Consider the following 26481-nt stretch of genomic DNA (forward strand, 5'->3'; position numbering starts at 1 on the left):
ACACTTTCTTGTGTGTCGCCCAATGTATGTAAAGAAACGGCACTACTGTTCTTTAACATAAGCACATGGTCACTAAGGATAATACAAGCATTGAGCTAACAACTTGATTCACAGTGGCTGAAACTTCAACTAGGCCTCAAGCATACAATGGCCTTACAGTACGACCCACAGCAGCTGACAGCTATCAGATTGCTGCTTACTTTCGGGGTCCGTTGTGGAACTAGCCAGTCTAGAAATGTCATCTTCTCGGGGTGTTGCAACAGTAACACAGAGTTTTCTTTTTAGCTAGTAACCCAATTTTTTTTCCTGAGGGCTGTAGTATATAGGTTACCCTCAATGTTACTATACAGAGAGATTGGGAGTGGGAGATTGGATCCCCTCCATGTTACTATACAGATTTCCCAATAGGGAGTTTTCATTCTTCCTAAAAATCGTCTCTACACCTACCAGAGATTCCATTGATGGACACTGGTGAATCCCAACATCTGACACATAAATGTAGTAATATTTATTTTTTTTGTCTTCCAAGCGTGCTGGCATGTTGACAGATTTTCTGTTATCTGTCTGTGACCATTTCTTAAGGCTATATGCAGTGCAAATTTTTCCTCTTGAATGTTCTCTCTCTCCCCGTGGCAGTAGCTCTGATCTCAGCAATTCTGAAATGGAGGAGATAGTGGACCACACCTGTGCAGGGGTTGGAGAGCTTGCTCCTGTGATGGTGAGCAGTAACAGCTGGGGGTGTCTTAGCAACATTCTAGTAACAAGGCCAGATGGGATGATGTCTATTTAAGTTTTTTGTCCTCCCAGTCTTTGGGAGGTATGAAAATGGCCTGCACCTATAGCAAGGGCATTATCCAACTTTAATCAAGGCTGCATGGTTTGATTTTAGCTACAGATGTCCATTACCTGCAAAGGCAGTTTTTGGTAAAGGTGAACTAGCCCTTTAAGGAAACCTACTACCTGAAAATCCTTGCATTATGTTGAAAGAAGCTGGTGGTAGGATTATTTTACCTGTTTGGTCATATTAATATCACAATCTGGTTGAAATTGCCTGAATATGGCTGGATTATTTACCTTGTAGCCAGCACCCAGATAGGTAAAGTATACACTATATTACAAAAAGTATTGTGACTCCTGCCTTTACACACACATGAACTTTAATCATCCCAGTCTTAGTCTGTAGGGTTTAATACTGAGTTGGCCCACATTTACAGCTATAACAGCTTCAATTCCTCTGGGAAGGCTGTCCACAAGTTTTAAGAGTGTGTCTATTGGAATATTTGAGCATTCTCCCTGAAGGTCAGGTCAGGCTCTGAAGTGGACGAGAAGGCCTGGCTCATAGTCTCCACTCAGTTTCATCCCAAAGCTGTTCTATTGGGTTGAGGTCAGGACTGTGCAGGCCAGACAATTTCCTCCACCCCAAACTCGCTCATCTATGTCTTTATGGACCTTGCGTTGTGCATTGGTGGAACAGGAAGGGGCAATCCCCAAACTGTTCTTGATTGTTCAAAATGTCTTGGTATGCTGAGGCCTTAAGCATTACCTTCAATGGAACTAAGGGGCCAAGCCCAACTCCTGAAAAACAACCCCACACCATAATTCCCTCTCCACCAAATGATTTGGACCAGTGCACAAAGCAAGGCTGATGAAGACATGGATGACCGAGTTTGGGGTGGAGAAACTTGACTGTCCTCACCTCAACCTGGTAGAATACCTTTGAATTAGAGCGGAGACTGTGAGCCAGGCCTTCTCGTCCAACATCAGTGCCTGACCTCACAAATGCGCTTCTGGAAGAATGGTCAAACATTCCCATAGACACACTCCTAAACCTTGTGGACAGCCTTCCCAGAAGAGTTGAAGCTGGTATAGCTGCAAAGGGTGGGCCAACTAAATTTTGAACCCTAAGGACTAAGACTGGGATACCATTAAAGCTCATGTGAGTGTAAAGGCAGGCATCCCAATACTTTTGGTAATATAGTGTATACGTATTATATATATTAAAATACACGGTTTGTACAAAAACATTTTTTAATTTAGATTTAAAACTTGTTTTTGGGTGGGTCCTGCATACCCTAGTCTAGCACAGGATCGTTTGTGTACTGGTATGAATACAGTACAGAAAAGTGAAGAGGGGCAGTTTGCAAAAAATTCCTGTGGGGAACACGCATAACGGAACAAATTCTCTACATTGACATTCTCATGCACAGCAGGGAAAACAGCCTAAGGCCACACACGATCTTTTGCAAAATCAAAAAAATGAGTCCATTGTTAAAAAAAAATTAGGGCAAGGTAAAACCATTTTACTTTCTAAACATACACCTTCAGAAACAAATGTACAAATAGAAGCTCCTACACTTCATGGATCTATAATTTAACATATTCTTTACACCTTTAGTAACAGCACTGATTGGTAAAACTACTGGAGGTTCCTTGATCAGTTGTATTTGTGCTTATACAAGGTCTGCTGGCAGCTAGTCAACTGTGGGTAATAAACGCAAAAGAGGAGTGCGTTCTTCTCCTATTTAATGATCTGTGGCATGTCACTCCAGGCCTGGGATTTCTTCTTAGCCAGCTCCATCCACGATGGTTCCTCAGACACAGAAAGGGTTGGGCGCTTGCTTATAACCTTTTCTTCTTTCTCTGTTAGCAAGGACAGCTGTGTACCTGTGAAGGACAGATAAATGAATAGTGACAGCTGTGTTATGTGCTGCATGTATTTATTCTCTTCAAACTTCAAAAGCCTTAATCCATATTAGACAGAGTTATTTCTATTTAACACAATTACAATGACTGCATATGGCTAGTAGAAGTCACATTCAACTGGATATGTTTTGTAACATTCAAGACATTTTGCAGTTTATCCAAGCCTCTTCCAACTGGTCAGAGAGGACAACCGGTTGACGAGAGGCGTGAAACAGCCCATTTACATCAAACTAGAACTAACCCTATACAGGCCGTCCTCGAGTTACGAACACCTGAGTTACGAACGACTCCTACTTACGAACAGCCTCAAATGCCGACCGCTTGTGCTCCACTCTGGTCCTGGATACCTCTGAGCACCTCCGGACACATCCCACGCTGCAGTACTACATGTACTGCATGGCCAGAAGGTCCCCAGATAACATAACCCGGAACAGCCCACATCCATGCACAGGCGAAAGTTACACTTACAAATGCAGTGTTCCAACCGGAAGTTACACTTACAAATGCAGTGTTTTCTGACTGGAAGTTACACTTACAAATGCAGTGTTTTCTGACTGGAAGTTACACTTACAAATGCAGTGTTTTCTGACTGGAAGTTACACTTACAAATGCAGTGTTCCGACCGGAAATTACACTTACAAATGCAGTGTTTTCTGACTGGAAGTTACACTTACAAATGCAGTGTTTTCTGACTGGAAGTTACACTTACAAATGCAGTGTTCCGACCGGAAATTACACTTACAAATGCAGTGTTTTCTGACTGGAAGTTACACTTACAAATGCAGTGTTCCGACTTACGAACAAATTCCACTTACGAACAAACCTACAGTCCTTATTGTGTTCATAACTTGGGGACTGCCTGTACAAAAGTGGAGTCATTAACTACTTCCCGCCAATGTACATAAACAGCTGGGTGGGCGCTCTCTCCTTCTGAGTCGACGTTCAGGAACTTCCCTCAGAAGGAGCGGGATTGCGCGCGCGTGCCCATGCAGCGGCTCGATCCCGATGCGCTCGTGTCATCCGGACACGGCACATCTCCGATCGGCAGGAGGGCTCTGTGATTGGCCCTCCTGATCACATGACAGCTGTGTCCAATCACAGCCGTCATGTGATGTAAACACAGAGCCGGTTGCTAGGCGATCAGCTCTCCTCTCCTCACACGGAAGTTGTCGGTGAGGAGAGGAGAGGGGATGGCTGCAGCCGGCTGATGATCAGTGAGTATGAGCTGTTTTTTACAGCTTTTTACTCACTGATCGCCAACCTAGTGTCACAACACATGTCCCCATACAATGTAAAACACACATGTCCCCCACACAATGTCTCCAAAACACAAATCCCCAAAACACATGTCCCCAAATAATAAAGACAGCTGTCCCCCACATATGTCCCACTAAAATCACATGTCCCAATGATTATCTGCACACATATGTCTGTGATCACCTGCGCACATCTGTACATGATCATTTGCGTACATACGAACCAATTATTATACACTCAACGGAAATTTTTTTACCAAAAACATGTAGCAGAATACATTCTGGCTTAAATTTATGACAAAATTCGATTTGATTGGATTTCTTTTAAAACAGAAAGAAGAAAATATTGTTTTTTTTCCAAATTTCCACTCTTTTTGCGCTTATATCGCAAAAAAAAACAGAGTCGTGGATAAATACCACCAAAAGGAAGCTCTATTTGTGCGAACAAAATAATAAAAATGTAATTTGGGTACAGCGTAGCATGACTAATGCCGTGTACACACGAGCGGACTTTACGGCAGACTTTGCCCGCTGGACGGGATTTCGTTGGACAATTCGATCGTGTGTGGGCTCCAGCGGACTTTGTTTTCTCAAAAGTTGGATGGACTTAGATTTGAAACATGTTTTAAATCAATCCGTCGAAAACTCGAGTTCGGTCGAAAAGTCCGCTCGTCTGTATGCTAGTTCGACGGACAAAAAGCCACGCTAGGGCAGCTACTGGCTACTGGCTATGAACTTCCTTATTTAAGTCCGGTCGTACGTCATCACGTACGAATTCGACGGACTTTGGTGGATTGTGTGTAGGCAAGTCCGTTCATTCAGAAAGTCCGTCGTAAAGTACGTCGAAAAGTCCGCCGGGCAAAGTCTGCCGTAAAGTCCGCTCGTGTGTATGCGGCATGAGTAATTGTCATTAAAAGTGCGAGAGCGCTGAAAACTGGTCTGGGAAGGAAGGGGGCGAAAGTGCCCAGTATTGAGGTGTTAAACACCATCTGATTTCCACATAAACTGCTTCATTCTCTGCACTAAGGCAAAAAAACTTGCACTGTGTCTGTCCCAAACTTACCTGAGACCTATATTGATCCAGTGCTGTGCCTGGCTGCAGGTCTTCTCTCCCCTCTTCTTATCAGCTTTGCTGAAAGCAGAGGGAGCCATTGGTTTCTGCTGCTGTAAGTCAAATCTAGTGAGCGGGGGGTGGGGCTGAGACACGCTGTATGTCAATGCATACACAGTGGTGTGGCTTGCTATGGGGGCAGACACAGAAGAGAAGGAACCCCAGAGAGCTAGCCAGGGACCACAGATTAGGAGGTTCAGGGTCGCTCTGTACAATACCAAAAAAGACTTTACAGTCAATTTAACATTCCTACTCCAACAATTTTACAACAATTCATATCTTCACTGTCATGTTTCTATGGTAGCGAGCCCTTGTAGAAAGCCAGGGCGTGGTGTCTAAGCCCCAGCTTGCTTCTTCACCAGGGCCCCAATGTACTGGAACTGGAACCAGATCACCGCTCCCACACCAGAAAAGAAGGGCAGTGAAGGCAGCTGGAGTTTTGAGGAACTGTCCAACACAGGAGGAACAATGGGAGCCGGAGCAGTAGGAACCAGAATGACTTTAGCATTAGAGAACAAATCCATGTGACTACTGTATACCATGACCTGGATAAATGAGAACCTTCAGATATATAACTGTGTATGGCCAAGAATTAAAATCAGGACTGAAAAAACACTAGGGTTTGTGTATTTCCCAACAATAACACGCAGTCATCAAAAAAATATTGAAGTTCTTGCATCAGCTTAGGACAAGGAATTGGTCGCACACTGGAACTCCAAATTATCTCAATGTCATCTTTATTATCAAAAAAGGGTCAGACAGATACAGGCAATGGTAGTTGTTTCACAAGCGATAGCTTGCTTGTTGGTTGTGAACAAGCAAGCTATCGCTTGTGAAACGTCTACCATTGCCTGTATCTGTGCCGAGGTCTGCACCTGTGATCCATCCTGCACCTGAGTTTGCCTGGAGCGGTGTGCTTCTCTCTGTTCTTTGCTCTTGCATCAGCTTGACAGCCAAGAAACTAGCATTTTTGGAAAAACCCAGCAATAGAACAGCTAACAACTGTTGGGAGCCAGACCTATAGTCAGAGGATTTATGAGCAGTAGCGCCTGTAGCAGAGTGCTATATTCTGTGCTGAACTAAAATTTAACATACACTATATTGTCAAAAGTATTGGTACACCTGCCTTTACACGCACATGAACTTTAATGGCATCCCAGTCTTAGTCCGTAGGGTTCAATATTGAGTTGGCCCACCCCGTGCAGCTATAACAGCTTCAACTCTTCTAGGAAGGTTGTCCACAAGGAATGTGTCTATGGGAATGTTTGACCATTCTTCCAGAAGCGCATTTGTGAGGTCAGGCACTGATGTTGGACAAGAAGGACTCACTCACAGTCTCTGCTCTAATTCATCCCAAAGGTGTTCTTTCAGGTTGAGGTCAGGACACTGTGCAGGCCAGACAAGTTCCTTCACCCCAAACTCGCTCATCCATGTCTTTATAGACCTTGCTTTGTGCAGTGGTGCGCAGCCATGTTGGAACAGGAAGGGGCCATCCCCAAACTGTTCCCACAAAGGACCAGTGCACAAAGCAAGGCTGATGAAGACATGGATGACCGAGTTCGGGGTGGAGAAACTTGACTGTCCTCACCTCAACCTGGTAGAATACCTTTGAATTAGAGCGGAGACTGTGAGCCAGGCCTTCTCGTCCAACATCAGTGCCTGACCTCACAAATGCGCTTCTGGAAGAATGGTCAAACATTCCCATAGACACACTCCTAAACCTTGTGGACGGCCTTCCCAGAGGAGTTGAAGCTGTTATAGCTGCAAAGGGTGGGCCAACTCAATATTGAACCCTACAGACTAAGACTGGGATGCCATTAAAGTTCATGTAAAGGCAGGTGTCCCAATACTTTTGACAATAAAGTGCACTAAGACAAAACTAAACCTAAGCCTTAGCCCCAAGCTAACGATAAATGGTATTTAACCCAAGAATTACAGTGTAATGTATTGCCGCTTAACAATCTTCAAATGTGGTGGCTGCATTTGTTTTTTTTTTAGGCTTTTTTCCTTTATTTTCACCTGGTGATATGGTCAGTAATGCACTTCCTGTCCTAGGAGCAATTGAGACACCTTTGGAAAGCAGCATTGTCAGTCTGGGGAGAGGGTAGTGTTAGGCCGCGTACACACGAGTGGAATTTCCGTCAGAAAAATCTTGGATGGTTTTTCCGATGGAATTCCGCTCAAGCTTGGCTTGCATACACACGGGCACAGAAAAATTCGCTGAACTTTCGACCGTCAAGAATGCGGTGACGTACAACACTACGACGAGCCGAGAAAATGAAGCTAAATGCTTCCGAGCATGCATCGAATTGTTTCTGAGCATGCGTAGGAATTTTGCGCGTCAGAATTGGTACAGACGATCGGAATTTCAGATCGGAACTTTTTCCGAACGAAAAATTGAGAACATGCTCTCAATCTTTTGCTGGCTGGAATTCCACCAGCAAAAGTCTGATGGAGGATACACACGGTTGCATTTTGGGACCAAAAGCTCTCATCGGACTTTTGCTGGCGGGATTACCGCTCATGTGTACGCGGCATTAGATTAGCAGATTTAGATTGACTTTACTAACATTTTTAAGCCGAATTCCAACGAACAGATTTTAAAGCAGAACTAGACCCTCCTATCCTTTTCAGCAATGGAAGCTGCCATCTTTGCTTCTTTGTGATCTGCAACTGCCATGGTGCTCCACATGTGACCAGTTATGACATCAGCTACGTGATGGTTTGACAGTTTGGTTGAGAGCACAAGCTAATGTGGCAGTTAGCATTTCTGGCATGCTGGGAATGTAGCTGTTTTTTGAAACCATTAAATCAATGGGTTTATTTCCGCTTTAAGCACTTATAGCAACAGCTTTTGTTTTTTCTTTTGGGAAAAAGGTTTTTAAAAGTTGACCATTGCAAAAACCCTTGTCAGTCTCATCACTCTGTCACTTTTGCTGCATACTTATAAAGGAAGTTGAAAAATAACATACCTACTGACCAGATCACCAGGTGAAAATAAAGGAGAAAACTAAAAAAAGAAAACAAATGCGGCCACCATGTCTAAAAATTGCAGTATATTACATTTTTATTTTTAGGTTTAATACCATTTTAACCCAAAAAAGGCCACGGGTTCTCACTAGAACAGTGCCAAGATATCACAGTGCCTATACAAACTGATCCTCAATATCGTGTTTCGAGCCAGATAGCATAGGAAAGTTATGCAAACAAATAAGGACCTGTGTTGACAGACTTTGGGCTTGTGCGGATGGCATCAGTCTGACCTAGTTTGAGATGCTCCTCAGATCATTCAGAATTTACTGGACCAGATATCTTTGTTTGTCTATTAAACATACATGCCAATCTTACTGGTTGAAAATATACTTTATTGCAGACATTTGCCAAATATGAATCTTTTGTTTTGGTTAGAAGGCAGGGAGTTTGATTGGAAATCTCTGAGATTCAGCAGACAAATGCTAATGTGTAATGTGTGATAACCCATAGCCATCACCATCCTACATTGCTTTGACTGCTCTAAATGAATGAAAGGTTAGATCTGATTGGTCAATATGAGTTACTTCTCTTTGCACATCATCTCTTCACTCTGCACTGTGAGCCTGTCATGGAGCAGAATATCAATGTGTTCTCTGAATGCTATTTGGGTATGTGGACGGGGGATTATAACGGTGCTCAGGTCAAGGGGTATGTAGAAGAAAAGCACGAGAAAGGAGAATTTGTAAAAGACAAAAGTTACAAAGTTTATTAATGGTAATACAAAAATCGAAAATTACACTTAGAACAATAAACACATTAAAATCAATACGTATACTGTATATGACCCATAGTATGATGAAGCAGGCCAGATGGAAGTGGCCGACAGAGAGGGGGCTCAATTTCCTACATGTTTCGCCAAGACATTGGCTTCTTCAGGGAACAAGAGCTCCAGAAGTGGATATATAAAGGGGGTTCTGTATATGGAAATATAGAAGACATCATGTAATCAACAATTATTTATCAATACAGTACATCGTGTACATTCATTGTAAAATTGTGTAAATTACGGCGCGGCCTGCTCACTCCCCTGTGGTGACGCCTCCGTGCGGCCTCCCCTTGGCACTGACGCCGCAGGTACGTTTGCATTGCCAGGATCGGTGGGTTCCTTGGGTTGCATGCCTATCCAGCCACAATATTGACCTTTCTGAAGGTACACGATGTACTGTATTGATAAATAATTGTTGATTACATGATGTCTTCTATATTTCCATATACAGAACCCCCTTTATATATCCACTTCTTGAGCTCTTGTTCCCTGAAGAAGCCAATGTCTTGGCGAAACATCTAGGAAATTGAGCCCCCTCTCTGTCGGCCACTTCCATCTGGCCTGCTTCATCATACTATGGGTCATATACAGTATACGTATTGATTTTAATGTGTTTATTGTTCTGAGTGTAATTTTCAATTTTTGTATTACCATTAATAAACTTTGTAACTTTTGTCTTTTACAAATTCTCCTTTCTCGTGCTTTTCTTCTACATACCCCTTGACCTGAGCACCGTTATAATCCCCCGTCCACATACCCAAATAGCTATCTGATTATTTTGGGGATGAGGTGCTGCATCTTATGGTACCACCTAGCCACCCCTACAGTGTTCTCTGAATGTTGTCCCACAGAAAGAAAAGAAAGGAGGAAGCCTCCAGTAACAGCTGCCATCTTACCAGGAACCGGATACGGCAACGTGTTTGCTCTCCGTCTTGGCTCATTGGTATCTGTTTTTGTTTCCTCAGGAACAACGGCAACTGCTGTGATTGTAGTTTTGTTCTGGATTTGGTCAACTTGTTGCTTTAAATTAACCTTAAATGGAGAAAAAAAACAGAACATTTTGTATTAACAAGAGTTGTTTAAAAGCATTTTCAAGAACAACAAGTTACATCCTATATATTTAAGTTGGAGTCTTCTAAAGCCTAGTACACTCAATGAGAAAATCGGGCAAAAAAAACACCCTATTTTTGGAGCTATCGTCTGATACTCTGATCGATGCAAAGGGACAAACACGAACATTTTTCTTGTAAGATAACAGAACAAACATTTTTCGCTTAATCACTACAATATTTGTCCGTAAAAAATCGAGTGACCAAGACCATGCATGCTCGAAAACTAAAGCATACGAAACCAGAATTTTCATAACTCTAGTAACCTATTCGTTTTTGAAATGAGACTAGCATGCAAAAAAAAAAAAAAATGGACGATATTCTCATGTGTGCCAGGTTACTAAACCCAGGAGCCTGCTTTCACTATATCTGGTCTCCCACAGCACACAGAACATGGAAATGCAATTATTTTACTAATGTAAACTGCTAAATACCTTTTATCATCAGCAGTATATAGCAGCCCTTTGACTTCTATCAGTGTCTGGTTAAAGCTTGTAGGAGGAGTTCTCCTCTGGCTGACCTATGAGGCTGCAGGACTCCAGACCCTCTATTTGGACAGTGCTGTTTGGGCCTGTGCTGATCACATGCACCCTCCCAAGAAAAAAAAAAATATCTAGCAATACACACCAAAATGAGTATGAGCATATTTTTGCCACCCAAATACATTATTTTACATTTTTCTACATTGAACCTCATTTGCCATGTAGTTGCCCACCACATTAATTTGTTCAGATCTTCTTGCAAGGTTTCCACATCCTGCGGAGAAGTTATTGCCCTGTTTAGCTTAGTATTGCTTGCAAATACAGAGATTGAACTGTTTATTCCGTCCTCCAGGTTGTTTATGAATAAATTAAATAGGATTGGTCCCAGCACAGAACCCTGGGGAACCCCACTACCCACCCCCGACTATTCCAAGTACTCCCCATTTATCACCACCCTCTGTACTCGCCCTTGTAGCCAGATTTCAATCCATGTACCCTATGTTCCATGCCAAGTCATGCTCATGACCAGCTTCTGATGAACGAGCATGCTGGAAAACCAATGGCTGCGAGCACTGGTGTTCGCCATCAGGACACAATAGCACAGTGGGGGAGATCGCTGTATTAACATTGCATAGTTAGTACAGCGACCTCCTCAGTTTTGTTTTTTTCGTTCAGCCCGCTGGGTTGAACACAAATAAAACTTAACATGTGTATGTGAGTGGAAGAAAAGTGTGCGGCACATCCAAGGATAAAAGTAATTCCTTTATTCAATATCCATTTAAAAGTTACATGATGACATGCACATAGCCCACAACCGATTAGTAGACGCGTCTCGCACTCCTGTGCTTACTCATTACTACTCATTACTAAGTAATGAGTAAGCACAGGAGTGTGAAACGCGTCTACTGATCAGTTGTGGGCTTGTGCATATCATCATGTAACTTTAAAATGGATATCGAAAAAAGGTATTACTTTTATTCTTGGATGTGCCGCAAACTTTTCTTCCTTCATATGTACTCAGTTGGCTGCGGACCAAGCAGGCACTCAGGTTTGCCTAGACATCTCGGGATCTCGCAGGCTGCCTCTTGAGCAGTGTGTACCCAATACACCTTTTCTAGGCGAGTGCATGACATGAGCTATTCAACAAATTGATTCAAAAAGAAATGATATACAATAAGTGCTAATCGCAGTTTACTGATAGTGGAGTTTCCCTTTAATTACTGAAAATGTTCTCAGCATTTCTGGTCTCTATAATAAAGGCTAAGCTGTAATGAATAATTAAGTATCTTTCACACAGAGACCCAAACAACAGTTGTCACCCAACGGTTAGGGTTCTATTACTAAACACAGTCTGAATGGTAAGGAAATCACCTCTGTCCTTTCTTTGTTCTGTTTGTCAGCCTCTTGGTTTGCAGTCCTTTGTTTGTAGACGGGGTGTTCATCCTTAAAGCTGAGCTGTTTCTGTCTTGCCATGGACATCCAAGAAGGCTGATTCACTTTGTTCTCACCTCCCTTACTAGGTTCTGCTGGCACGACAGCAGGAGGGCTGTTATCTGGTAACATAAAATCAGAAAGCCAGCATATTAAAGCATTTCAGTGTAAAAATCAATCAAACCATCAGAAATGTATTCAGTTCCTATTTACAGAAGAAAACACTCAGAAATCTCCTTTGATTGACTACAATGGGGGACTTTGGCTCGGTGCTTGGAGAATGAAGCTCTGCTCAAAGTGTGTAGAGGATTAGTACACATTCCTCTACCCAATTCTAAGCCTTGAAAGAAGATAAACAAGCCTTGTGTCCTTTAGCTTCGACTGGGTACAGCAAGTGTGCATCTCTCTGGGCTGAACACAATCTTACACACCCTGTGTGCTTAGCTGCATTGCAGAAGTTGACATAGTTAAGAACACATAAGGGGTGGATTTACTAAAATTGGGGAGTGCAAAATCTGGTGCAGCTCTGCACAGACACCAATCAGCTTCCAGCTTAATCGAACGAGCTAAAGTTAGAAGCTGATTGGCTACCATGCACAGCTGTACCAGATTTTGCACTCTTTAGTTTTAGTAAATCAACCCCAAGGCGACATAACTGTCACCCTAAATGCATGCCCATAAAGACACCCGTGTTAGCTTAAATATGGTAAATGCATTGTCTTTCCCTTAGTCTCATTGTATATGGCCTTTTTAGTTACCTTGCCACAAATAAAAATATTAATAATAAGCAATTCCAAGAGCCTTGTTCATCGCCTTGGAAACTTCCCAGCATGCATTGCTGACTTGCTTTGAATAGTCACATACAGTTTAGTGTAAATATGTTGCCATGGCATTCTTACATGATGAAATTGCTACTGGAGCCAAGGAGATATATTACAACCCCTAGCACAGGCTCTAAGGTTTCAGTTTTGTGCACACTTAAACTGACTATACACACTGCAACCATTGCAATCATCAATTTAACATCTATGCAGTGTGATAGCCTGCCTGACAAGACATTCAATCAATTGGATTTTTAGGCCCTTATATAGTTGTTGGTAAGACTGCAGGGGTTAGTACAGAAATCCTACAATCAGATTGTAATCTGTGTGTACATCTTTCTTGTTTTAGTCCATTCAGGTGAAATGAAACATTCCAATACAGCCCAGACAATAGAGTTATCTGCAAGAATGTTCATAATAAGTGTATTTTATTGCAGTTGTATTCTATCAACCTACAATGTCTAATTTATATTCACTACCATTACTGGTTACAAATTGCTAAAATAATTTAAAGGGAATGAGACAGTCAGCAGGGTGTTTGTTGTTCATGAATTCTAAAATTATATTGACATTTTTGTAAAACCTTTATGGAAATGAGCACCTTCTGTTAAGTGTGACTAATTGTACCATTTGCATACCTGTCAGCCCAGGATTTGTGATCTATAATCACATTACAATGAGCAATATGGCAAACACTGGACTGTTAACTTAGCTGTCTTTTCAAAACATATGTACCAAAGAATTTTCATTTTACAGAATATTAGTACTCTTTTTTTTTTTTTTTTTATTAAAAAGAAGTAATGTGAATAAAATATGAAACTCTAAGCAGCTGCAAAAGCCTTAAATCAGAGTAGGCAACACCAATGGAATTAGGACAGATGTGCCATATGTCACAGCTGTCACCATACTCCACATGTCTAAGAAGCCCATATACCACTCCACCCATTAATGTCGACTTTGATCCACTGCAAAGAAAAGGGGGGGGAAGGACAGGAGTTGGCACTTTAAATGAAGCTTGTGGCTGCAAAGGAGTACAATGATTGTATAGAAACATATTTATTAATTGATAAGATCAATAACATGGGTAAAAAGATAATGCATGATAATGCATGCCATTAATAGGGATGGAGGCACATGACTTTTAAAGGTCATCGTCTCATGTAAAGTCCCAAGCATAAAAAAAATATTTTTTCTTTCCGATCCACTGTAATAATGCAGCAGAATATAGCTTTAATCATAAACATGAAAGCTTGGCTCAGCTGAACATTCATACTAGAGCGAATAGAGAAGGGATGAGAGGTGAGGGAGTAGTCTTTACTGGGCTAGCTATTTCATGTGTATTAAAAGGATTTTCATTATTATCTCAGGGACTTTGACAATGTTTATTGCTTGCTTTTTTCTACTCGGTAAATAAATGGATGATGCATTTTTTACAATGGCAGACAGATTGCTAGAGGTCATTTCATTTCCTATTAAATCTGACTCACCCCCACCTCTTCATTAGACACACCAATCTCCTCTCCCAGGGCTACAATTGGTGCACTTAGAATATCTTCAGACAGTATTCTGAGTTCAGCTGTAAAAATCTTTAGCCATAATTGCAAAAAAGATACTCTATAGATGCCCAACACCAATAAAGACCACAAAGCTCCTGATTCACTCCCTGGTTATCTCTCGCCTTGACTACTGCAACTCACTCCTCATTGGCTTACCTTTAAATAGACTATCCCCCCTTCAGTCCATCATGAATGCTGCTGCCAGACTCATCCACCTTACAAACCGCTCAGTGTCTGCTACCCCTCTCTGCCAATCCCTCCATTGGCTACCACTCGCCCAACGAATTAAATTCAAAATACTAACAATAAGTTACAAAGCCATCCACAACTCTGCCCCCAGCTACATCACTAACCTAGTCTCAAAATACCAACCTAAACGCCATCTCCGTTCCTCCCAAGATCTCCTGCTCTCTAGCTCCCTCATCCCCTCCTCCCATATCAGCCTCCAGGACTTCTCCCGAGCCTCACCCATCCTCTGGAATTCCCTACCCCAATCTGTCAGACTGTCTCCAAATTTATCCACTTTTAGGCGATCCCTGAAAACTTTCCTCTTCAGAGAAGCCTATCCTGACTCCATATAACAACTGCACTATTTTCTCCATTAGCTCATCCCCCACAGCTATTACCCTTTTGTATAACTTGACCCTCCCTCCTAGATTGTAAGCTCTAACGAGCAGGGCCCTCTGATTCCTCCTGTATTGAATTGTATTGTACTTGTACTGTCTGCCCTATATAAATCCTGTATAATAATAATAATAATAATAAATAAGGACAGGTTGACATACAGTACTTGCATGATTCACTGCAGCTGTGAACCAGCAGATAGATTTGGTTATAAACATGAAAGCTTGGCTCAGCTGAAGGTTTGTTAAGATATGAAGTAGCGATAACGTTATCAACAATCCTCATTGTACAAATTTCCAATCGTGCAAGGCTGTAACAGCAACCACATGTACACCTTACCAGTCCCTAAATATTGTGTCTCCATAAGTTTTAATTTTTCAGGCTAAGAACATTTTCAGCAAATATAAAAAATGGTTAAAAAAAAAAGATAAGGCCCTAAAATGGGACCAATGTGTGGTCAACAGAGGCACCCATTAAACAAAATGAAGAAGTGGATTCTTCAGGAAGATTGGTATTTACCGATCATAAAAAGGTTAAAACACCATCAACAGGTTACATGGCTGTTTATTAATAACTTTGCAAGGAAAAGGTGAGCTACAACATGCATTGCTGGTGCCTGAACCTGATTTAATGATCAATAAATACCAACCTTCCTAAAGAATCCACTTGAAAGCATGTTTTTATTTAATGTTGCCTTTGCTTACCACACATTGGTTCCATTTTGAGGAGTTATCCTTTTTACCACTGTTCACCAGATCTGATTGCAATGTAGCGCAGTGGAAGAATTTTTGGAAAACCCTGAGGGCCATCGAGTGCAATCGCCCTCACTTTGTGTAGAGACAGTCATATTCTCTACCTTACTACACTTTTTTGCCATACTTTTCACAAAACTACATCTGAATACTACTCTTAGATGATCTCTCTCGTGGCTTTTTAACCCTCTTTTACTCCTTGTTGCTGCTCATCTTGAGCACCACTAATTCAACTATAGAAAATACCTACTGACTTTGCCAGGAATTCAGTGTTCTTGACACTTCCTGTGAGATGAACAGAAAGCACTAAGAACCATTTTTGTGTGTGGATTGTACTCTCCATGTCATTAAGTATACCACCATACCTGCAGTATTATTTTGAAATGTTCTCTTTGGCAATTGTCCTTGTGTCATATCACTCAATAACATTTTATTATTAAAAAAAATAACCTTTTTTTTGGTGTACACTACTAGTCCCATCAATCCGCTATAATATGGAGATGAACCAAGACATTTTTGAAGCGCAACCTGTGTGACGATCATGACTCCCTCCATAGACATAGGGGAGAAGAAAGCATAGAAAAGCGTTGAAATAATGGAACTGGAAGTATGTGATTTCAGAATAACCAGGTGAAAAAAAAGGGATATTTTTGGTTTAGATACGCTTAGAATCAGAGACATATACTATATGTTTAAGTTAGAGCTTACCAATACTTTTCTGCAAACTCAGTCTTCTCTCTGACATTCTTCTTTCATTTATCACCTCAGATAATTTTGACTTTTTCTCTTGACTGGGCTCCTTTTCTGCCATTTCTTTATTTGTGTTATTGTCTGCAACTGTAATGTTCTGCAGTACGGGTTTTTTGGGTAGTGGTGGTTTAGTCTGAGCCACTTCAATGGCATCTTCTTTGATCTCACTTTTAGAGCTGGCAGTGGGGTCTATGTGCCCAGCTTCTTGTACTTCATCTTTGGACAATGATACAAATCCTGTTTTTTCCTGTTTAAGTTCCGCACTGTGTCTTTTCACAGTGGTAGTGACTGGGCTCATGCCTTCCCTGTATCTTAAGGATAGTGATGTGGGTCTTAACTTAAAAAAAGGGTTCTTGTCCTCAGTAGCTGTCTGTATATCTGTTGCCAAAGACAAATCACCAGTAACTGGCACTGTGCTCTGGACTGAGGTAATGTTACCAGAGAAAGGCTTGTCTGAAGGCGCGGTCTCAGAGTCAGCCAAGGTCTCCTTTTTCCTACCTGTGAGCTTGTTTTCAGTTTGGGGAGTAGCAGCAGTTTTGTCTTCTTCTTTTATATTCTCAGTTTTAGACAAACCAGGCTTTGGAAGAGACAATTTTGTTGCTTTTTCAGCATCAGCCTCAGAATTTGCTTTCAGATTAAAACTATTAGTCCGAGGCCTTTCCCAAGCAGATGATACAGAGAATTTTCTCTGATTACCTGCCTCTGTAGGGGATCTTTCTGCCTTTTTTTCCAAATTGTAAAGCTTGTTATTGTTTTCCTTATCCGATAAGAGTTGCTCTGAGGCATTCTGACTCCTTTCAGAAAGTGAATGTCGGAAAAGGCTTCTCCTAAACTGCAGAGACTCTTCGAAGTGAGCTGAGGGAGAAGTCTTTACTGGGCCAGCTATTTCTTGTGTATTAGATTGTTTTTCATGGTTGTCTCCAGGGCCTTTGACAGTTTTTATTGATTGTTTTTTGCTATTAGGTAAAGGGGATATGGGTGATGCATTTTTCAGGATGGCAGACAGGTTGCTAGAGGTAATTTCCTTTGCCTTTAAATCTGGCCCACCCGCCAATTCATCGGACACTTTGATCTGTTCTCCCAGTGCTACAGTTGGTGCACTTTGAATATTTTCAGACTGTAATCTGAGTTCAGCCTTTGGGTCCTGCAGTTTTTCTTGGAGAGTTTGTGATTCACTTACTGCTGTAATCTTAGCAGCCACTTCTTTCTTTTCTTCTACATTCAGTAATGTGGTATTTGCACTTGGACTGCTATCATTGTCACAATCATCTTTATTAGGAGTCAAGATGTCTGCAGTAGAGTTGTCAGTTTTTTCTGGACTAGGTTCTGTAACATCTTCTTCTTCCATAGAGTTCAAACCAGCAAAAGATTCTTCTTGCAACACCTGAGGAAGGGAAAACCAAAGCTGTTACTATTTTTAAGCCTTAATTTTACTAAAAAAAAACCACTACAGCGCTATTGGTAGCAAGCAAAAAAGTATGCAGCATGTTGCAAGGAGGCAGGGCCAATATTTACCCAGTTATAGATTTTTGTCATTGGCAGTTTTTTTTTAAATTAACAAAATCATTGTGCCTGCCTCTGCGCCAAGGACATTTTTTATTTTTGGGTGTGGCATTGAATATGTCACATACACATACATAAATAATTATATTTATTTGCAAAAGTAGCGAATGTGTGCAGTGTCAGTTTCTACTTGTTGACTTGTTGCTTGGGCAAATAAAACATTTCCTTCTCATTCAATCCTAAGAGAAAACAGCCATTAAGAACATTCAACCATAAGCCTCCATTCCCCCCGGTGCGACTTGTCATGTGATTTGACAGATCAAAGTCACAACCTATTTCTGGCTATGGAACTGTTGAAATCGGTGCAATTCCAACTTGCACCGACTTTGAAAAGGTTCCTGTACTATTTTTGACAATTTCAGGTGCGACTTGCACTGAACATCTGTGTATGAAGTCCCACAGATGTCAGCAAGCCACACCAGAAATCGCACTGACCGGTAGCTTTGAAATTACGCTGAAGTAGCGCTTTTGCGAAGCCGCATTTGCTGTGAACCAGGGCTACGAGTTTAAGAACATTTACAAAGAGAGAAAATATCTTAACATTATAGGCTAAGAACATTCTCTGCACTGTTTAGAGCCTATGGAGATTTCTGTGCAAAAAGCCCAATGAATAGGTGATATTCTGAGCTAACCTCCTGGTTGTTAGGGAGCTGGCACCTGCCGGCGTCCATACATCCAGTGACTCATACCAGCCTGACACATTCAGCTATCAGTTGAGGATTTCTGCTTGACAAGCGAATGTAAACAAGGATATAGTGTAAAAAATTGGAATCTGGAACCCCCGTTTAAAACTTATTTGTTCAGCTGTTTGCTGAGCCTCCCAAAATCTGGAGCTTATAAACATTGTACACTAGGGATATGCAATAAGCGGACCTCCAGCTGTTGCAAAACTACAAGTCCCATCATGCCTCTGCCTCTGGGTGTCATGCTTGTAACTATCAGTCTTGCCATGCCTCATGGGACTTGTAGTTCTGCAACAGCTGGAGGTCTACTAATTGCATGTCCTTGTTGTACATTGTACAAAAGTCTTGTATTATTTCCTCTTCTGGTTGAATGTTTTTAGCCTATAGTGTAGGGCTATTTCACACGGAGCCCCTCTGCTCTGTTCAGCAAGAGAACCGTGAGCATTGTCAGATTTTTTAGATCCTATCCTTGCCTGTTCAGTTTGTGTCCGGCGGACACTTGCTAACCCGTGATGGCTCTATGAGTGGCCATATGTAAAAAGGCTTGTGTCGGTTTACATCAGGCTATCTCCGTTCTGTCACATTTAGGTCCAGAAAAATGGAAAAGAATGCAATGCTTTTCTGTTTTTTTTTCTGGACCTGGATGGACTTTAGATGTAGGTGGGTTTAAAAGGACACAAGTCCATTTACATCCGTCTGTCCATAGGACGGCATTGAGCTTCCAATCAGGTCTACGTGAAAAACTGACAGGCTGACATGATCGTAAAGCCCATGCGAAAAAGGCCTTAATCTTTTTTCTCTATTGTTTGAATGTTCTTTAACACTTATAGTCAAATGTTTTTAAGGCTTTTTTTTCTCTTAGGATCAAATGTTAGGAAATGCTTCATTTGTCCTGTTAAAGGCTATAGAAACTGACATTTCACACATTACAAACACGGGTATTATTATTGACTTTTGTGTGAATGTTTAGATATTTGCAATGCAAACTTTTCATACATAAACCCCTTATATTTAATTGACAACAAATTACAATTACACAACCCAATAATATTAATGCACTATTGGAAAGCTTGTAATTTATGTGATTACCGCAGAAGGCCTCCTTGTTTTGCTTAACCTTTGATTTCTAGGCTTCACTGATAGCCTATGTCTAGCAGCCGAGTTGTCCAGAAAGGAAGAAAACTGAGGTGGATTGCTGAAATCTGCAGATGGAGAGAGGATCTCGCTGTCTCTTCTTTCAACTAAGCTTTTAGGTGTATCCTTTGGTGTATTTTCTTCTGGAGAGAGAGGTCTTGAGGATGTCTCAGATGAATTCTAAGTGGTAAAAAAAAGGTACATTCTAATTTTGTATCTTATAGAACATTACTGATATTTGTGATATTCAAACTAGAAAGAAAGCCTTTTAACCTATGGACATTTATAAGAGAAATCAAACAACTCAACTCCTGCAAACTAAACTTAGGCTGTTCTTATGTCTGTGGCTTTACATCATATCTGCTAAAGTGGTAGCATTACATCTGGGTTTTTACCCTTAATATATAAAAACTAATTTATGTTTTTTTAAATAGGTTTTAAATTATTCAATACCAATGTACCACTGCACTTAGGTACCAATAAGCAAAGTAAATCCTAACAGTCCCCAAAATGCAGTTTTTATAATAATGTCACACTTTGTTTCCAAAGTAATGTCAGCACCTCCAATAATCAGACTTCTGCTGACACCCCCACACACCATCCCTGCACAGCTATTCACTGTGGAGATCAGTGTTCTGCTGTTTCTCTACCTCCACCTCTCTGAGCTTTTATGCAGCTGAGAACAGATTAGGTGATCACTTATAAAAAAAGAAAAATATATTATTACTGTCCTTATTTAGATATACACAAATGTTTGAATTTTTTTATAAACCGAATGGGTTGTTTTACAAGGTAAGGGTTCACATATACATTAACTTCCTATCCCATAGCCAAAACAGGAAGTTGTAGGAAATCCCTTCAAAGTATAGGAATCCTTAGTTGTCATCAAGGTCATCTGAACTAGTGTCCCCATTGGAAGATTTCCAATATATTACTTGTCACGGAACGTCCAACACTCCACTTGAGTGCTTTCGTCAGTATACCACTTCCTTTCAGTCTGGATACAGATATCCGATATTCCAACCGCTCTTAAGCACAAAACAAGGCGACGCTTGTTTCACTGCTAACATGGACTGACCTTTTATTTGAGATTTCTCACCAATATATACAGCTTATTTACAATAACCACATTATAGCAGACAACAGACAGGTAGCTGGAATTGATGACATTAGCATTTAACAGTAGGAGTCCCAATGGTATGAATCAGTCACCATTCTAATATGGCATATAAAGGGTTCCCAGAGTCTGTGTGTCTTGGGGGGGACATGGAGCTGAATCCAAAGTAACATCAACCCCAGGGCCCCTGGGCATACAGCTCACAGAGAGCACCATTCCCCCAAATGCCAGGGCCCATAATCGGTGTGCAAGAGGCTTGCGTTCAGTCCCCTCCAAAAGCCTATGTCCCAGGTGAGTCTGTCACATTACTGTTCTGGGGACAGCATAAATTGAGATTTTTTTCAGTTTCATGTTTATAGTAAGAATGAAAAAGAAGAAAGGGAGAATCTCACTAACGGTTGCACAGACAGCAATAAAAACTTGACAGGTGTTCTAATCCCTCTCCACTCTGTCCAAAACCAAAAAAACCCCATAAAGTTTTGCCTTTAGTTATACTTTAAAGAATCTTTTAGAATCAGTACAGCCAAATATTACTTACTGGGTTTCCAACCCACCCAATTTGTGCACATGATTGACAGACAGATTCTCGTTAATGTTTCTTTCTTACTAAATTACATGCCACTTTTCAGAAGCTAGTCTGTATGAAACATTACTTAGTGTGGGTGGGCTATCTTATCTCAACTACCCCTTGACATTTATTATCAGTACACCCTTGTGCATATAATAAGTGTTTTTAAACTGTTACTAGCATTTTGAAGCCATTAAAAATTCTTATTGAGATCTGAATTATACATATAATGTATAAATCTACACTGTTACTAGAAGTCTATTCTACTTTAATAAGCAGAATCACACCTTGACGGAACATCAGACTCCATTCTATGTAACAAAGAGCTCTTCACAATATGCTGTATACTAAACATAGACTTCCTTCCACTCCTGACAAAAGAACAAGATTTAAAGTGGTTCTAAAGCCTTATGCCCCATACACACGGTCAGAATTTCCGACAGAAAAAGACTGATAGGAGCTTTTCATCGTATATTCCGCCCATGTGTATGCCCCATCAGACTTTTTACATCGAAAATTCAGACGGACTTAGATAGAGACTATGTTTTATATTTTTCCGACGGAACAAATTCCTATCGGGAAAACCGCTCGTCTGTACGCTGTTCCGACATACCAAAAATGACGCATGCTCTGAAGCAAGTACGAGACGTCACCACGTTCTTGACGGTCGGAATTTGGTGTGACCGTGTGTGTGCAAGACAGCTTGAGCGGAATTTCGTCGGAAAAAACGGTCGTACGCATTAATGTTTCTCTGCATTAAGGTAAAAAACCTTCTGTGTCCAGGATCCCCCCAGCCCCCCTTATACTTAGTAAAGCCAAAGTGAAGCTTCTCTAGGTGAGTGATCGACGCTCACATGGTGCTGCACACCTCATCTGTGAGATTCAGTAACATGCACAAGTCCAGAATATTGCTACACTTCTTGGTATCTTTATTAAAGCATTAAATTGTCATCATAGGTATGACAGGAACATTAAAAGGTGATGCGTTTCACACTAAATTAAGCTCTTACTCAAACCCCAAATGCAGCGATACTCCCGACTTGTGCACACTACTTACCCCCTTATCTCGATCCAGCGCTGTGCCCAAGAGCAGTGGCTCTCTCCCCCCACTCCCTCCTCACAAGGAAGATTGATAGCACCAGGAGCCAATAGAATCCTATGACGAGGGAACAGGGGGCAGGGCTGAACCCCGCAGTCTGTGTCTAAGGACGCAGGGAGTGGGGCTCTGGATTGAGCTTGCACGAATGCCCTCACCAATTAGGAGGAGCCAGGAGCACTGGCAGGGGACCACAGAAGAGGAGGATCAGAGCTGCTCTGTGCAAAAGCATTGCACAGCGCAGGTGAGTAAAACATGTTAAAGTAAATTAAATGTATTACAATATATTAAGGACCATAAAGATATACTACCTGTTCATCTTCTTCACTGCCCGTTCCACCTAAGCTCAGAGAACTGTGATGTCTATGGATGTCAGAAAACTAAAGCAGGGAATACAAAATCTATTATTATTTATCATATTATGAGCATATCAACTACAAGACAGAGAGGTTTCACATTCAAAACCATAAACTCTATTTGGTTTATTTTATTGAAAAATAAATTAAAATTCTTACTTCATTATTAAGCATAATAATATTATAGAAAAGTATGCAAATTCAAATATTATTGTACACTAGAATATAACATAAAAAACTGTTCTGTGACACCAGTGTCATATGCACTTCATCATTAAAGGAGTCTATTTATAAATGTTTTCACCCAAGATTGGGTGAAAGTTTTTCACACAACTGGGTGAAAGTTGTGCAAATCTTGTGTGGAAAAAGATATTACATAAATGGCAAATAATTAAATATGTTCTCTGGGAATCCTTTGTCAAATAATGAAATATTTATTTGTAAAAAAAAGTCTGCATACATATACTGTAGTTACCAAAACAAATACTGTACATTATTTTCTCTCTCTCTCCTCGCCACCTTCCTCCCTCTTCCCCCCCCCATTTCCAAAATCCACTATTATATCTTTTGACCCTTCCTTATTTCTATTTTCGTACTGTTTCCCTTCAATTCCAGCATGAGTGGCAGGTATGCCTAATATTAGGCACATTGTAGTTAAAAAGTTATTGTACAAATGTAAGGTTTTTCTATGCTGATACAATGCCTTCAAAAACTATTCATACCCTTTAAATTTTTTCCACATTTTGTCATGTTATAACCCAAATTGTAAATGTATTTTATTGGAATTTTTTGTGAAGTGGAAGGAAAATTATAAATGTTTTTCAAAATTTGTTACAAATAAATATCTGAAAAGTGTGGCGTGCATTTGTATTCAGCCCCCTTTACGCTGATACCCCTAACTAAAATCTAGTGGAACCAATTGCCTTCAGAAGTCACCTAATTAGTAAATAGAGTCCACTTGTGTGTAATTTAATCTCAATATAAATACAACTGCTCTGTGAAGCCCTCAGAGGTTTGTTAGAGAACCTTAGTGAATAAACAGCATCATGACGGCCAAGGAATACACCAGACAGGTCAGGGATAAAGTTGTGGAGAAGTTTAAAGCAGGGTTAGGTTATAAAAAAATATCCCAATCTTTGAACATCTCACGGAGCACAGTTCAATCCATCATCCGAAAATGGAAAGAGTATGGCACTACAAACCTACCAAGACATGGCCGTCTACCAAAACTGACAGGCCGGGCAAGGAAAGCATTAATCAGAGAAGCAGCCAAGAGGCCCATGGTAACTCTGGGGGAGCTGCAGAGATCCACAGCGCAGGTGGGGGCAACTATTAGTCATGCACTCTACAAATCTGGCCTTTATGGAAGAGTAGCAAGAAGAAAGCCATTGTTGAAAGAAAGCCATAAGAAGTCCCGTTGGCAGTTTGCAAAAAAGCTATGTGGGGGACACAGCAAACATGTGGAAGAAGGTGCTCTGGTCAGATGAGACAAAACTGAACTTTTTGGCCTAAAAGCAAAACGCTACGTGTGATGGAAAACTAACACTGCACATCACCCTGAACAAGCCATCCGCACCGTGAAACATGGTGGTGGTAGCATCATGTTGTGGGGATGCTTTTCTTCAGCAGGGACAGGGAAGCTGGTCAGAGTTGATGGGGAGATGGATGGAGCCAAATACAGGGCAATCTTAATAGAAAACTTGTTAGAGTCTGCAAAACACTTGAGACTGGGGCGGAGGTTCACCTTCCAGCAGAACAATGACCCTAAACATACAGCCTGAGCTACAATGGAATGGTTTAGATCAAAGCATATTCATGTGTTAGAATGGCCTAGTCAAAGTCCAGACCTAAATGCAATTAAGAATCTGTGGCAAGACTTGAAAAAATATATATAACATAAACATTCCTTTAACAACCAACAACATTCTTTTAACAAACCAATTGTTCATTAGTAGACCGTCTAAACTGATTTGATTTCTACTTACCCTAGTTTTGATGGACCCATGTATAAGAGACATTTCAGGAGGGCTTCTTGGTAATCCATCATCTTCAGAACTAGTTCCAGGATCTTCAGTACGTCTACTCAAAAAGCCAAGAGGGGGTGGTCCAATTCTTATATTGGATTGAAGCTTTAACTGTGAGATACAGATACGTTTACAGCCACTGAATTCTAATAGTATAGGGATAAAGAGATAAAGTCAAGGGCCTAACAAAATGCCATCAGGTATTGGTAGGGTTGGCTGGATCAGCAAGATAACTTGGATTAATCAAATCCCTGTCCACTAAAAGTTGCAACAAGTAACTCTGAGTGTGTGCTTGTTCAAGAAATCAGTCCAAATAATAATTAGATTTTTACTATCAAGTCCACACATAACATTTTCTCTTTTGCATGCCCTGATGAAGGTGGCAAGGCCTAGCCCCTAATCACGGAGACTGTGTGTACAGTTTTCATCTAATATTATATTAATATCTCGGTGCGGCACTTCAATGCTAGAAATCACATTATCAAGTAACAACCCAAGGTGACTGTAAAAGCCCTTTGCTGTAAAAGCTGACAGTCCAGTGTCCAGACACGGGCATACACCCAAACAATCTTTACCTTACTGTGAAGTAATAATAAGCTGTACTAGATTTTGCACGCTCCAGTTTTAGTAAATCAACCCCATGGTCTCACCCTCATCTGCACATGCTCAGCTGTTCTCTATTTCTTGGCACTGTGCCGAAAATCAGAGCCACTAGAGGCCTAAAGGCCAATCTGCTGACAGCCTAATAATTTTCTGCAGCTCAGGGGCTCTGGGCTTCAGCAAAATGGCAGCATCCAGCAAGAAGAAACAGGGTCAATGCTGGTGGCAATTTATAGTGCAGATAAAAAATTGGTAGAATAATTATTAATGAGAAATGTATGTTCCTTGCTAAAGAATATTACTTTTTTTATCAAGTTGTTATAGGTAAAGTTCCTCTTTAATAGAACTAGGACAATGCAGGCAACAGGAGCTTATTTTTACTTTTTTTTTAAAAAAACAAGATGGGTCATGGTATGCTCAGTATCTGAAAGCCTGCTCCTTTCATACCAAGTTGTGCATAAAGTCCTGTGCAAACACCTAGATTACACATGAACAAGGCTGTCCCTGAGTACGGGTTTTGAAGTACCCAATGGTATTTTCCAGTTGGACTGAGAAGAAAGCCTACAACTAGTCTCTCTGACCCAACTGAAATCAAAATAATGTGCCAGCTTTCTGTAACAAGGAAGAGTCAAAGTATATTGTAATGTGACATACCTGCAAAGCTTTGATATGGTCAGACACATTCTCCTGGGAGAAAACACGCACTGGTCGGGTAGTCTCTTGTGCGATCTCTGGAATGAAGATGCTGTCATGTGACACAGCTCTGCTCCCCAGCACTCCAGCTGCAGTTCTGGAATTATATGACCTGCCATGTTACTTTAACTAATGAAACTCTCAAACTGATTACAGGAACCTACCATTTTACAAAATATTTTGATTGTGACTTGAGCTAAGAAAAATCAGGCAGGTTGCACAACAATAGTTTTATGTCTCCAAGCATCTTTAG

General features: G+C 40.9%; 1 protein-coding gene across 1 annotated transcript in view; it reads right to left on the bottom strand.

Moving 5' to 3' along the window:
* Positions 1 to 2350: 2350 nt before the first annotated feature.
* CRACDL (CRACD like) overlaps positions 2351 to 26481 on the bottom strand; it is a 93828-nt gene continuing 69697 nt past the window's right edge. The window contains exons 4-11 of the mRNA XM_073614674.1: positions 26190 to 26325; positions 24897 to 25046; positions 22867 to 22935; positions 19730 to 19954; positions 16353 to 17778; positions 11832 to 12013; positions 9766 to 9901; positions 2351 to 2664 (exon numbers count right to left, since the gene is read on the bottom strand). Coding sequence (XP_073470775.1) covers positions 2519 to 2664; positions 9766 to 9901; positions 11832 to 12013; positions 16353 to 17778; positions 19730 to 19954; positions 22867 to 22935; positions 24897 to 25046; positions 26190 to 26325 — 2470 coding nt within the window. The 3' untranslated portion in view covers positions 2351 to 2518. The remainder of the gene's footprint in view (positions 2665 to 9765; positions 9902 to 11831; positions 12014 to 16352; positions 17779 to 19729; positions 19955 to 22866; positions 22936 to 24896; positions 25047 to 26189; positions 26326 to 26481) is intronic.

Source organism: Aquarana catesbeiana, linkage group LG02, assembly GCF_042186555.1.
Source record: "Aquarana catesbeiana isolate 2022-GZ linkage group LG02, ASM4218655v1, whole genome shotgun sequence".
NCBI classification, from domain to species: domain Eukaryota; kingdom Metazoa; phylum Chordata; class Amphibia; order Anura; family Ranidae; genus Aquarana; species Aquarana catesbeiana.